Source organism: Leuresthes tenuis, unplaced genomic scaffold, assembly GCF_036924035.1.
Source record: "Leuresthes tenuis unplaced genomic scaffold, fLeuTen1.0.hap1 SCAF_20, whole genome shotgun sequence".
Lineage (NCBI taxonomy): Eukaryota > Metazoa > Chordata > Actinopteri > Atheriniformes > Atherinopsidae > Leuresthes > Leuresthes tenuis.
The window spans coordinates 993,241-1,007,399 of NW_027325374.1; the positions used below are offsets into that span (position 1 = coordinate 993,241).

A 14,159-nucleotide genomic window follows, 5' to 3' on the forward strand; every position below is an offset into this window, starting at 1 on the left:
TGAAGCTTTAACTGGTTTCTGAAGCTTTAACTGGTTTCTGAAGCTTTAACTGGTTTCTGAAGCTTTAACTGGTTCCTGAAGCTTTAACTGGTTTCTGAAGCTTTAACTGGTTTCTGAAGCTTTAACTGGTTCCTGAAGCTTTAACTGGTTCCTGAAGCTTTAACTGGTTTCTGAAGCTTTAACTGGTTTCTGAAGCTTTAACTGGTTTCTGAAGCTTCAACTGGTTTCTGAAGCTTTAACTGGTTTCTGAAGCTTTAACTGGTTTCTGAAGCTTTAACTGGTTCCTGAAGCTTTAACTGGTTCCTGAAGCTTTAACTGGTTTCTGAAGCTTTAACTGGTTTCTGAAGCTTTAACTGGTTTCTGAAGCTTTAACTGGTTCCTGAAGCTTTAACTGGTTCCTGAAGCTTTAACTGGTTTCTGAAGCTTTAACTGGTTTCTGAAGCTTTAACTGGTTTCTGAAGCTTTAACTGGTTCCTGAAGCTTTAACTGGTTCCTGAAGCTTTAACTGGTTTCTGAACCTTTAACTGGTTTCTGAACCTTTAACTGGTTTCTGAACCTTTAACTGGTTTCTGAAGCTTTAACTGGTTCCTGAAGCTTTAACTGGTTTCTGGAGCTTTAACTGGTTTCTGGAGCTTTAACTGGTTTCTGAAGCTTTAACTGGTTCCTGAAGCTTTAACTGGTTCCTGAAGCTTTAACTGGTTCCTGAAGCTTTAACTGGTTTCTGAAGCTTTAACTGGTTCCTGAAGCTTTAACTGGTTTCTGAGCCTTTAACTGGTTCCTGAAGCTTTAACTGGTTTCTGAAGCTTTAACTGGTTCCTGAAGCTTTAACTGGTTCCTGAAGCTTTAACTGGTTCCTGAAGCTTTAACTGGTTTCTGAAGCTTTAACTGGTTCCTGAGCCTTTAACTGGTTTCTGAGCCTTTAACTGGTTTCTGAAGCTTTAACTGGTTTCTGAAGCTTTAACTGGTTTCTGAACCTTTAACTGGTTTCTGAACCTTTAACTGGTTTCTGAAGCTTTAACTGGTTTCTGAAGCTTTAACTGGTTTCCGAAGCTTTAACTGGTTTCTGAAGCTTTAACTGGTTCCTGAAGCTTTAACTGGTTTCTGAAGCTTTAACTGGTTCCTGAAGCTTTAACTGGTTTCTGAAGCTTTAACTGGTTCCTGAAGCTTTAACTGGTTTCTGAGCCTTTAACTGGTTCCTGAAGCTTTAACTGGTTTCTGAAGCTTTAACTGGTTCCTGAAGCTTTAACTGGTTTCTGAAGCTTTAACTGGTTCCTGAAGCTTTAACTGGTTCCTGAAGCTTTAACTGGTTCCTGAAGCTTTAACTGGTTTCTGAAGCTTTAACTGGTTCCTGAAGCTTTAACTGGTTTCTGAGCCTTTAACTGGTTCCTGAAGCTTTAACTGGTTTCTGAAGCTTTAACTGGTTCCTGAAGCTTTAACTGGTTCCTGAAGCTTTAACTGGTTCCTGAAGCTTTAACTGGTTTCTGAAGCTTTAACTGGTTCCTGAGCCTTTAACTGGTTTCTGAGCCTTTAACTGGTTTCTGAAGCTTTAACTGGTTTCTGAAGCTTTAACTGGTTCCTGAAGCTTTAACTGGTTTCTGAAGCTTTAACTGGTTTCTGAAGCTTTAACTGGTTTCTGGAGCTTTAACTGGTTCCTGAAGCTTTAACTGGTTCCTGAAGCTTTAACTGGTTTCTGAAGCTTTAACTGGTTTCATCTCAGACCTTCTGCTGGTCTTATTTCTGAATCTTTAGCTCAGCATCGACTCGTGTTTTAAATCAAAAACTTTCCTGTTCACCACTCAGTTTTAAAGTTAACTGAAGGACTTTCAGATGTAAATTTTGTTGCTTTTAATGTAAATTCAGACACTTTTGCCGCCATTCAGCGCTGATCTCTACCATCACGCAGCCTGAATCGAATCCCCGGCTCATGTCACCTTTTCCCCTGCTCAGCACCACAGGAGCTGCTCCCTCTTCACCTCCTCTCTGCCTACAGGGGTAGGGTTGACCCTAACCCAGCAGCAACACGAGTTAATACTGGCTGACACCTTCCTGTTCTTCCTCCTCCTCTCATCAACTTCAGCCAAATTACAGCTAAAACAGAAACTTCCACACTCAGCTGCTGTGAAAAGCTGAAGCCAAACAGCACAGTTAATGAGTTAATAATGACCCAGAACGGGCCGGGCGGTACTCCTGCAGCCACTGATGGAGCTGCTTTCAGCTTTTTCTGTGACCCTTTGAGTTTCTAAAAGGGAAGAATTGTTTAGTTTCACGGTTCTGTGAGAGTGAACTGATCAGATTCTGGTTCGGTTCTGCTCTTCTGGATAAATAATCTGTGTTTCCGCAGGTTTCTGGAACCTGTTCACATGCAACGCATCAGAAAAGCAAAGATCTTTAAACGTTTTCCCCCACAGGAAGAAGTTCACATTAAAGATGTTCTGGAGCAGCACCTAGTGGCCGTCAGTGGTACTGCTCGGTGTTTCAGGTCGAGTTCCAACACATTTTATCTTCATACAAACAGCAGAAAGAATGAATGCTGGTTCAGTTTGAACAATCAGAGCTTCCTTCACCTGGCAGCTGCCAAAGGAAACAGCAGATCCTGTTCACCCTGCACAGTAAGACTTAGAAATATCTGACAGCCTGATATTGCACAAGCTAACTTTCTTTATTTCTGTCCTCTGTTAACAGGAAGCATAAATAACTGTCCCCCCCCCTGCAGCTGTGGAGCCAAGACGACTTTCTGTCAGGACAAAGTTTTCTGGTTCTGATCTGATGAATGTGGAAGCTTCCAGACCTTGTTCTGAATGCCAGATATTCAGGGACTCTCCTCCTGCTGTGGCAGCTCTAACTAAGCCGGGTAAACATGATCAGCAGAGGACAGGGGTCCGTTTGGCCTCTGCCCTGAGGAGCTCCACACGGCCCCTCCTTCCTCATTTCAGCTGAGTCATGCGTCCATCTGACAGACGGGAGAGTGGCTGCAACCTGAGCCTGAAACTGGAGAAGTTACACGAGTTGAGCTGAAGACAAACAGCCAGGTCCCACACAGTTTAACATCGAGGGGAGCGGGCCTCTAATCCAGCAGCCACACAAAGCTCATCAGCTGCTCCACCGACAGCAAACACTCGAGTCGCTCTTCCTGCTGCAGCTCATCACAGGAAGAGACGAACCTGCTCCCAGGTCAGCTTCTGCCAGCACAAACCCGCTTTCATCCGTCCACACCGAGCGTCTGCTGCGCTGCTTAAACCAGAGTTAAAGCCAGAGGGCTCCAGGACGGAGCCGTGTGGCGCCCAGCGGGCCGACCCTGGCGCCCTGCAGAGGACGAGCACAAACTCACGTGGATGTTGCGCAGCTTCTTGCGTCCTCTCTCCAGCCGGCTCAGCAGCTTCAGGTGGTGCTGCTCTCCGCCCGCCGGACGCAGCAGCTGCTCATCCACTGAAACCGTCTTCCTCAGCGCCGCCCGCTCGCACTGGGGGGGGCTCCTCACACCCCCACCTGCTGCTCTGGCTCCGCCCCCTCCGCCTGCTGCACTCCTCCTGGAGCCGGGAGACAGATCAGGTGACCAGAAGTCGCGCTGCACCGAACCTGGACAAGAGAAACCGGAGACAGCCTGCTGTTACTCACACCTGAACATTTTATCCTAATATTCAGCTTCTACAGGGCAGCTGAAATGCTTCTCTTCAGTCTTATTCTGCAGCCTCCATTAAAACCTGATGCTTCTCATCAGTCTTATTCTGCATTGTTTCTGCAGCCTCCATTAAAACCTGATGCTTCTCTTCAGTCTTATTCTGCATCGTTTCTGCAGCCTCCATTAAAACCTGATGCTTCTCATCGGTCTTATTCTGCATCGTTTCTGCAGCCTCCATTAAAACCTGATGCTTCTCATCAGTCTTATTCTGCAGCCTCATTAAAACCTGATGCTTCTCTTCAGTCTTATTCTGCAGCCTCATTAAAACCTGATGCTTCTCTTCAGTCTTATTCTGCAGCCTCATTAAAACCTGATGCTTCTCTTCAGTCTTATTCTGCATCGTTTCTGCAGCCCTCATTAAAACCTGATGCTTCTCATCAGTCTTATTCTGCATCGTTTCTGCAGCCTCATTAAAACCTGATGCTTCTCTTCGGTCTTATTCTGCATTGTTTCTGCAGCCTCCATTAAAACCTGATGCTTCTCTTCGGTCTTATTCTGCATTGTTTCTGCAGCCTCCATTAAAACCTGATGCTTCTCTTCGGTCTTATTCTGCATTGTTTCTGCAGCCTCCATTAAAACCTGATGCTTCTCATCAGTCTTATTCTGCATTGTTTCTGCAGCCTCCATTAAAACCTGATGCTTCTCATCGGTCTTATTCTGCAGCCTCCATTAAAACCTGATGCTTCACGCTGAGTCACAGGTTTCCTTCTCATTTTAATGACCATGATTAGCTGCTTTAATGGCAGCTCAACGCTGTTGAATGTCCATTAAACTGCAGATTACAGAAACATTTGTTGAGTTGTTTGCCTGACGGTTCATTTTGTCGCGCTCTGCTGGGTGTTGGACTATAAAAGCACACAGCGGGGTCTCAGAACCCTGCACCAGGTGGGCTGGTGTCAGGTTTCTCTGTGTGTCAGGTTACCGCCGACCTGAGCTGCTGCATTAAAACTACATGAGGACAGAAACAGAGGAAGCTGCTGTTTGTCTTCATGCAGAGTCCAGAACAAACAGCCCTGAAACTCATCAGAAACCTGCTCTGAGGTGGTTCACCTCAGAGTAATGAAGGCGTTCCTCAGGGCTCAGTCCAGGGATCTCTCCGATAACGATGACACTTTTAATGCCAACAAATCCAATCAGGATTGTTCTCAGATGCAGAAACAGCCTCAGAACCTTCCATCCATGACCACTATTACAGGTTCTATCGTCTCAGTGTGAACACTGTGCTCTGAGTTTCTGCCACCTGCTGCTCTGAGTTGATCCTGAGAGGCGTTATCAACATGCAGCGAGCTGAAAGAGCAAGTGGTCGGTTAAATCTGCCTCAGAGGTTTCATGCAGACTGTCAGCACAAGTTCTGCTGGTCAAACAGGTTTGTACACCTGATGAAACAGGAATTATTCTGTCCTGTGTGCGCTCAGGGCTGGCAGCTGGAGTCTCGGCTCCCTCTGGTGGTCAGAAGTTAAACTACACCCAGTCTGATTGAAACTGATACTGATTCTGCATCATGTGAAGCAACCAACAGACCTGAGAGAGAGAATCTGAGCTAAATAATGAAGAGATTCAAACACACACACTGAAAAGGATCAACAGCCTGCTTCTATAATCTGGGTTCATGCATTCATCCCACTGAGGCTGAACTACTGACTGAAAACCCCAGAGGGGTAAAACGGCCTCAGCGCTGAGTCGGGAAGATTTACCTCCATCAGACGTCTGAAAATAATCCAAACAGAACAGTCTGAGGGGGAAAACAAAGCCTGCTCTCACACGAACTTAAAGGCTGAACCGCGGCGAACACCTGACGGATGTTCTGCTGCGATGTGCTCAACAGGAAGCTCGTTATCGCTCTCCAGAAGGGTGGAGCCAAAGAACAGAGACTCCCACAGGAAGTGAAGCTCAGAATAAACAGTCAGACACATTCCTGACAGGAAATCACGTCCACAGCTTCACGCCGTCCTCTCACCTCCACCTGCAGCCTCGGGTCACACAGACGGACTCATGCAACGCTGTCGTTCTGCAGGTAAACTCTTATAAGTCTGGATCTCAGGTTAAGGTTAAGGTTAGGTCCACGTTAAGCTAAGTGGTGCTGAGTCCGACTCAAAAACATCCAAAACAGCCCGTTCCAGATTCTTTGGATCAAATATCCCTGAGTCACGTTCAGGGAACTCATTTAACAGACACAAAGAAGTGATTCTCAGCATCTTCTCTGACTAACTTCTTTGTATTTAAAAACTGAACCAGAACCAGAACCTGCAGCAGCACCACTCAGTGAAAGCTGCTCCAGACTCATGTTTCCCTCCTTCAGCTTCCTTTAATGACTCTTTTTAATGCTTTGAACTGAGTTTTTCACAGGAATCTGAGTCCATTCCTGCTGAATCCCAGATTCCAGCTGCTCTGCTCATTGATCACTGATCACTGATCGGACCGATGGCCCGTCTCTGCTTCTCTTTGTTCTGATGGAGGCTCGTAAAAATCTGCCATGAATCATGAAAATAATCTAATCTTTTTCAGATATTCTGCTGTTTTACTTCAGCTTCTGACTTTCTGACTCATATTTTTGAACGTTTTCTTCTTCTGATTTTGTTTCTTGAATAAAAACTGATTTAAATTATTTAAAATGTGACGATTGTTCCGACGCAGACACACAAACTGATGGAAAGTTTTTTAAAAGGTCAACAAGAACTTCAGAGTTTTCACCGACCAGCTTCAGTGTTCAGAACCAGATCCAGAACCTGCAGCAGAACCACTCAGCAAAAGCTGCTCCAGACTCATGTTTCCCTCCTTCAGCTTCCTTTAATGACTCTTTTTAATGCTTTGAACTGAGTTTTTCACAGGAATCTGAGTCCATTCCTGCTGAATCCCAGATTCCAGCTGCTCAGCAGTCCCTGGTTGTCTGGTTCTCCTCTTCATGATGCTCCAACATCTGCAGCAGCAGACAGATGTGGACTGCAGGCAGCAGCCGAGCTCACACACTCTGTGTGTCTGAAGCTGCTGGAAGTCCTGCAGAATGAGGTCTGGCATCGTCCTGCTGAAATAACCACGGACCTCCCGGGAAAAGACGGCACCTTGATGGCAGCATCTGTCTCTGCAGAACTCCAACATCCAGCTGTGCATCAGTGGTACCTTCACCCAGATGAAGCCCTCCATGCCCTGGACTCTGCTGCAGCCCCAGACCATCACAGACGCTGGCTTTAAACCTTCCTCTGAGAACAGCTGGATGCTCTTTCTCAGCAGTTTTTCCCAGAAGCAGCTGAAACGTGGACTCATCTGCCCACAGAACACGTGTCCACTGTCTTTCTGTCCCTCTGAGATGAGCTGGAGTCCAGAGAACTGGGCCGTGGTTCTGCTCAGAGCTGATATATGGCTTCCTCCTGGTGTGATGCAGCTTCAGCTCACATTTCTGGATGCAGCCGTGGACTGTGTTGAGTGGAAATGCTTTTCCCAGCTCCTCCTGAGCCCATGTGGCTGTATGGATCATGGTGGCCTGACGCTTTCTCCTGCAGTGCTGCCTGAGGGCTCCGAGCTCATCCAGCAGGGCTTTCTGTCCTTGGCCTTTCCACACTGAGACTTCCCCAGACTCCCTGAATCTGTTCCCAATATCCTGCTCTGTAGATGCTGAAAGACCAAAGTTCTTTACAGTCTGACTCTGAGGAATATTTCCTGAACTTATTGATGATTCTCTGATGGAGTTTGGCCCAAAGCGGTGAGCCACGACCCATCCTTGTTGGAGAGGCTGAACCTTTGGTGGAAGCTGCTTTTATACCCAATCCTGACACCCTCACCTGGCAGCAGGTAACCTGCTGCTTGGAGAAGCTCCAGAAGCTGTTGCTGTAGATTCTATAAACTTTCTGTCTTTATTTGGCTCCAGAACAGCTTTCACTGAGTGATGCTGCAGCAGAAGATGGTCGGATAAGACCCTGAAAGCCTTTTCTTTGGAAATTATGTAAGTTTGTATGTTCAAATCAAAATAAAAAACTTCAAACATTCAAACATAATTCAGAGTAGGAACAATGAACCTAAACATCTGTAGCCAGATGTGCTGACCAGCACAAAGTCGGCTGCCCTGATTATCTGAGAGCCTGATGAGGTGTGGACACAAAAGAGTATTATCAGAGGAAAAGTGGAGCTTGAATATCTGCTGATGTTCAAAATGAGAAGTGACCCCAGGTCAGATCCCTGGGGAACTCCCTGGGATGGGCGGAGCCTTCCACCTGCACACACTGAGATCTCCCTTCATAGATACTTGTTGAACATACATGTGTTTGCATCTGCTCCCTGATGTAATGCTTATGGAAAGACTTCCCAGAACGTTCTCACCTGCAGCGTTCCAGTGGAGTCCTCCAGGACTGCCAGCGAGTCGCCGCCGTTTCCTGATGCTGACGCCGCTCTGGGAGGCGGAGTCTCCCGCCGCGGTCTTTGAGCTCAGCTGTGAGGCAGGGGTGGAGGAGAGGATGGGCAGGAGGGGTGTGGACAGGAACGTCACGTCCTTCCCTGCAGCTGAGAGGAAGCTGGATTCTCTTTCTGATGACCTGCAGAGCAGAAAACTCAGCGATAAATCAGTGGCGTTTCCGACGTAAAATACAAAGTCTGCAGTGAAGGGACGGAGAAACAGACAGGTGTCATTATTTCAGTTTGCAATAATCCAACTGAACCTTCGTGGACTTTCATGCATCAGGAGGCGGGGCTAGGGATCAGAACTAAGATCCACAGACAGATAAAACTCAACTCTAACAAAAAGCTGCCAGAGTCACATTAAGACAGGAAATCCCCTGCAGTGGAACTTCGTTACACAGAATAAGAGGGAAGGGGCCCGTGGAACTATTTCATTGTTCATTTCACTTCTAATTAACAGCATGACTGTGAGACTAGAACCAGAAGATCTGGGTACATTTCTCTCATTATTTTATCATTCGTTTTTCTTTGTTGCTGTATTTTCCGGTTGCACATTTTCTTTCCTAAATGATGCGTCATTGGATGTCTGACCTTCCCGTCTCATGCACCAAATGTGCCGTTATTCACTGTGTTTAAAGTTAACACAGCTTCATCTTCCAGGCCTCTCCTGAGACTGTGAATCTGCAGCTTCAGTTTGTTTTTACATTAAAGTTAAAGTTGCTCATTTCTGCAGCACACAGTTTATTATTAGCTGTTTATTCCAACTTATTCTAATAAAACTGTCCTATCAGACTCAAGCTCTGCACAGCCAGCAGATAAACAGATTTAAGATGTCAGGTGAGATAAATTCAGAGTTCTGGTCGAATTTTATCGTGGATATAGACCCCACCTTCGTGGACTTTCATGCATCAGGAGGCGGGGCTTCCTGACTGTCATGGCGTCCCATGAACAGTCAGGGCAGCACCTAAATGTGTACGACCACAAGTTTCTCTCTAGTTTTCTGTTTCTTTTAATGCTGGAACTGAAAATGTGCATTAAAACAGCAGGAAGGAAACACGACTGATGAACTGAGAAATGTTCTATAATAAATCCAGTTTATCTTCAGTTAAATGAGCTTAAGACAGCATGAAGTTTCATGTGTTTGTTCCTCATATGGCTCTGTGTGAGTTTCAGCTGATTCAATGTGATTTCTGTGAAATAAAGTTGTTTTCATTCAACAAAGGAAACGTTCAACAGAACCAGGGTGGGTCTGATGCTCAGGTCACAGCAGAGATGTGTTCCTATAGGCTGTCTGCAGAGCCCTCCGGCTATAACATACATAATCATAATGACTGCACTTCCTTATATTACCAGCACATTCCCCCACATGTCTAAACACCAGCGTTTCCTCCCTGCTGCTCCTTGGCTTATCTCTGCCTACATAACTGCCATCACCATGGTGCCAGACGAATTCTTTACGAGCAAAAACCACCGGGGAACAATGCTCCAGCAGCAGCTCCTGGAGCCAGTCATTACTACAAAGACGGGGCCATCGGAGCCATCACCTTCAGTCTGACCAGACTCCACAGAGGCGGTCCCACCCCAAAGCCTCGCACCTCTGGCTGCTTCTGACCAGACTCTACAGAGGCGGTCGCATCCCAAAGCCTCGCACCTCTGGCTGCTTCTGACCAGACTCTAGAGAGGCGGTCCCATCCCAAAGCCTCGCACCTCTGGCTGCTTCTGACCAGACTCTAGAGAGGCGGTCCCATCCCAAAGCCTCGCACCTCTGGCTGCTTCTGACCAGACTCTACAGAGGCGGTCGCATCCCAAAGCCTCGCACCTCTGGCTGCTTCTGACCAGACTCTAGAGAGGCGGTCCCATCCCAAAGCCTCGCACCTCCAGCTGCTTCTGACCAGACTCTACAGAGGCGGTCCCATCCCAAAGCCTCGCACCTCTAGCTGCTTCTGACCAGACTCTAGAGAGGCGGTCCCATCCCAAAGCCTCGCACCTCTGGCTGCTTCTGACCAGACTCTACAGAGGCGGTCGCATCCCAAAGCCTCGCTCCTCTGGCTGCTTCTGACCAGACTCTACAGAGGCGGTCGCATCCCAAAGCCTCGCTCCTCTGGCTGCTTCTGACCAGACTCTACAGAGGCGGTCCCATCCCAAAGCCTCGCACCTCTAGCTGCTTCTGACCAGACTCTACAGAGGCGGTCCCATCCCAAAGCCTCGCTCCTCTGGCTGCTTCTGACCAGACTCTACAGAGGCGGTCCCATCCCAAAGCCTCGCACCTCTAGCTGCTTCTGACCAGACTCTACAGAGGCGGTCGCACCCCAAAGCCTCGCTGCTTCTGACCAGACTCTACAGAGGCGGTCGCATCCCAAAGCCTCGCACCTCTGGCTGCTTCTGACCAGACTCTACAGAGGCGGTCGCATCCCAAAGCCTCGCACCTCTGGCTGCTTCTGACCAGACTCTACAGAGGCGGTCGCATCCCAAAGCCTCGCACCTCTGGCTGCTTCTGACCAGACTCTACAGAGGCGGTCGCATCCCAAAGCCTCGCACCTCTGGCTGCTTCTGACCAGACTCTAGAGAGGCGGTCCCATCCCAAAGCCTCGCACCTCTGGCTGCTTCTGACCAGACTCTACAGAGGCGGTCCCATCCCAAAGCCTCGCACCTCTGGCTGCTTCTGACGAGTCACAGAGCTGAAGTTTCAACAAAGCTGCCACAACATCATCAACAACTGATTCAAAACTACATGAATAAGAATTGAAAAGGAAACGGATGTAATTTGATGGGGATTTTATGCTTTTCCTGTCCAGTGATGGACGGTTTATTATAAAAAAACAGAAATGAGGAGGGAAGTTCAGCGACTGAAATGTTCATCGTGGGAAAGATGTAACTGGAGATTATTGTTTTTAAATTAGAAGCAGATCAGAGGTCGGTGTTTACTTCCTGTAACCATCACAGCCTCATCATGTATTTCTGAACATCAAATTCTCATCATCATCACGAATCCTTCGGGGAATTAAAGGATCTTTATGCAGCTAAAAGAGCTCCGAACATCCCCATGAAGTCATGAGTTCGATCTGTTTTATTTAAGGTTTAAAACAAGCTGCAGCATTTAAAACAACTTATTTCTTTCTTTATTTGTCACCGTGAAGCGAGTCTGAACTTTCAGTGATCTGACTGATTGGATCAGAAGGAGGAGGAGGAGGAGCTCCACCATCCAGAGGGAGCTCAGAGTAGAGCTGCTCCTCCACATAGGAAGGAGTCAGCTGAGGTGGTTCCTCTGGTTAGGATGCATCCAACGGAAATCTAATCACCATCTAATTGTTTCATCGCCCGGAAATATACGATAAAAACAAAAATAAGGATTAAATTCAACTAAACGTGACATGGGCAGACCATCAAAGGTTATGGGTTACAGGTCAGACTATATCATCATTAATCCATTTATTGATATAATGATTTATAGTTTAGATTGAATGTCTAAAGAAAGAACAAAATGACCAACAACCAAAAGTCAAAGAAAAACCAAAAGATTTTCCATTTACAATCACGTAAAAGCAGAAAATAATTGACAGTTGGAACCCGGTGATGGATTATTGATACAGCTATCTTAATTACTCCATCAATCAATAGATATTCTGCTTTGTAACCTTCAGAGACATTACCACCCGGTCCCGATCAATAAGATGAACACGAGCTTTTCCTTCCAGTTCAAATGACACATTCAACTAAATGAAAGTAAGGAGAGAATAACTGAGTTTGCACCATCATGCGAATCCATCTGAGACTACAATGCTGAGGCTTTACCTGAGGAGCGCGCTGGTCTCGCCCGGCTCGCTGCAGGTGGAGCGGCGGGAGGAAGGCGGCGAGTTGGAGGAGTGGTTGGATGCATGCGAGGAGGACAGGTTGGAGGAAGAGGAGGATGTGTGGGTGAAGTCCAGAGACCTGGGCAGGAGCAGAGAGGACGGCATACACAGCCATGTCTCCAGGTCGGAGAACTTGGAGTAGCTCAGCATCTCCAGAACGCTGCAGGGGGGGGAGGCGGGCGGGAGCAGACAGAGGAGACAACAGACTCATGGTACATCTGATTCTTTATGCCCCCCTTCTACACAACTCACGGTCCAATTACCTCTCGTCTCCCAGTCCCGGGATTTCATCTTTCTCATCGGCGGTCTGGAAGATGCAGGAAGTCCTGGAGTCTCGTGATGACAGCAGCACATAGGAGTTATCAGAATCCACAGACATCTTCAGCCATATCTGTGAAGATCAGAGGACACAGAAAGCCCTGCTGTGACCCGGGGGGAGTTCATGTGTCCAGAGCCCACATCACACAGCTACTCTCAACTCAATGTTGCCTCAGTTCCACTAAAAGTTCGTTTTAAGCTAAAAAGCACGACTTCTTGATTAATCCTAACTAACCCAACATGAGCAAAGTTAATTAAACTGAATTATCTTGGTTAGCATTACATTAAAACTTACAGTATCTATCGCATGCCTTTTGGCTGGGTGGTTATCCCCTAATAAGTTAGCTGGTAGTTATTTGAGTTAGTTAGTTGTGGGGCAACAATATCCTCTTAAGTTGTTCAGTGGTCGCTAACCTGGTTATCACATCTTTTCATTGGTTAATTGTTAACTAACTCCAGGGTGACATGCTGTCAGTGAGCTGACCTCAGATAGTGGTTACCTGCCACATTAGCTGGTTTAGTTAACTAACTAGCATATCTAGTTACATAGATATGTTGGTTATCTAACTGGTTACAGAAGCTTTCTTTTTAAACTAGTTGCTCACTGGTTCAATTAGCTTGTTTGCTAGCTGAAACCAAGAAATTAAAATGAGATATACTGAGAGGTAACATAGTTAACAATCACAGTAAGTTAGCAAGGTGACTAGCTGGCGGCATAAAGTCATATTTTAGCTGTTATTCACTGGTTTGGGGGTGAAATTAGTTGGTTTGGGAAATGTTTGTTGATTATTTGGTGTTATAACCTCGGTTAGTTGTTGGCTGAGGAGAACTAGTCAGGTTATCCGTTGGATATGGAGCTACTGGGTTAACATTAGCTTAGTTTGTTAGTTAGTGAAAAAGAGGCAGACATACTGTTGTCATGGTAACCTGCAGTTCTAACATGGAGGATTGAAGTTGACGTTTCCCGGAGTTAGTCGATATATAAAAAGATACTTTGTGAGCGATATTCAACATAAACGTCATCAATAAACAGAGAAAGGCGGATGTGAACGTGTCAGAGGAGTCAGACCGCACGTGGCTGCTGTTGTGGCAGATGAATCTTTAAAAGTGACGTTTACCCGCTGAGAGAGTTAAAGTCGGTCAGTCACGGTTCGTGTCAGCATCATGTCGGCACAGACAGCGAGTTTCATGCAAAAACCAGCAGCTTTTCAAACATTTCTTCCTTTTCCTGCAGCCAGCTGCTCTTCACTTCCACAGCTTCAAACAGCAAAACTTTACCGTCTCTCTGCTCCTTCCTCTGCAGAAACAATGTCGCTACTTCTCCTCTTCCTCTTTCTTCTTCTTCTTCTTCTTCTTTTCCCAGGGCAGAAACATCTGCTCAGGCTAGGCTCCCGCCTGGAAACGTGTCTTTGTCCGGCCCCATGTAAAACATCCCAAAATACAGGCAGCCAGGCCGGAGCAGGCTCACATTTCACTGCGGTTAACTCACCGCACAGACGCCCATGAAGTCCCACATCTGGAGGCGGCCGAGCCTCAATTCTGTTCTGACTCACACTCAGCCGCCAGGGGACAATTATGTGTGCACGGGGAGGAAGGAGGGCCAAACTCTTTTAACTCTGTCCATCTGCGTGTTTTTAACTGTTTACACATAATGGGAAGGAGGGGAGGAGAAAGGAAAGAGGGATTAAACAAATGAGAGGAATGTAGAGAGGAGGAAACAATGAACTTTATGACTGATCTGAGTTAATGGAATGATTAAAATACTGAAGGAAACAAGGAGGAAGGAAGGGAATAAAAGAAGGAAGGGAGACAGAAAAGGAGGCATGAGGAGAGAAGGAGGCCAAAAAAGGAAAAAGGAGACAAGAAGGGAAGTAAGGAAGAATGCTCGATGAAGTGGAGCAAAAATATAAATGGGATGGAGAGTG

General features: G+C 46.6%; 1 protein-coding gene across 3 annotated transcripts in view; it reads right to left on the reverse strand.

Moving 5' to 3' along the window:
• Nucleotides 1-13,815, reverse strand: part of ankfn1a (ankyrin repeat and fibronectin type III domain containing 1a) — a 98,965-nt gene extending 85,150 nt beyond the window's left edge. For all 3 annotated transcript variants that reach the window (XM_072374144.1, XM_072374145.1, XM_072374143.1), the window contains exons 1-5: nt 13,513-13,815; nt 12,180-12,307; nt 11,858-12,076; nt 7,991-8,202; nt 3,329-3,576 (exon numbers count right to left, since the gene is read on the reverse strand). In XM_072374144.1, coding sequence (XP_072230245.1) covers nt 3,329-3,576; nt 7,991-8,202; nt 11,858-12,076; nt 12,180-12,295 — 795 coding nt within the window. In that variant the 5' untranslated portion in view covers nt 12,296-12,307; nt 13,513-13,815. The remainder of the gene's footprint in view (nt 1-3,328; nt 3,577-7,990; nt 8,203-11,857; nt 12,077-12,179; nt 12,308-13,512) is intronic.
• Nucleotides 13,816-14,159: the final 344 nt, after the last annotated feature.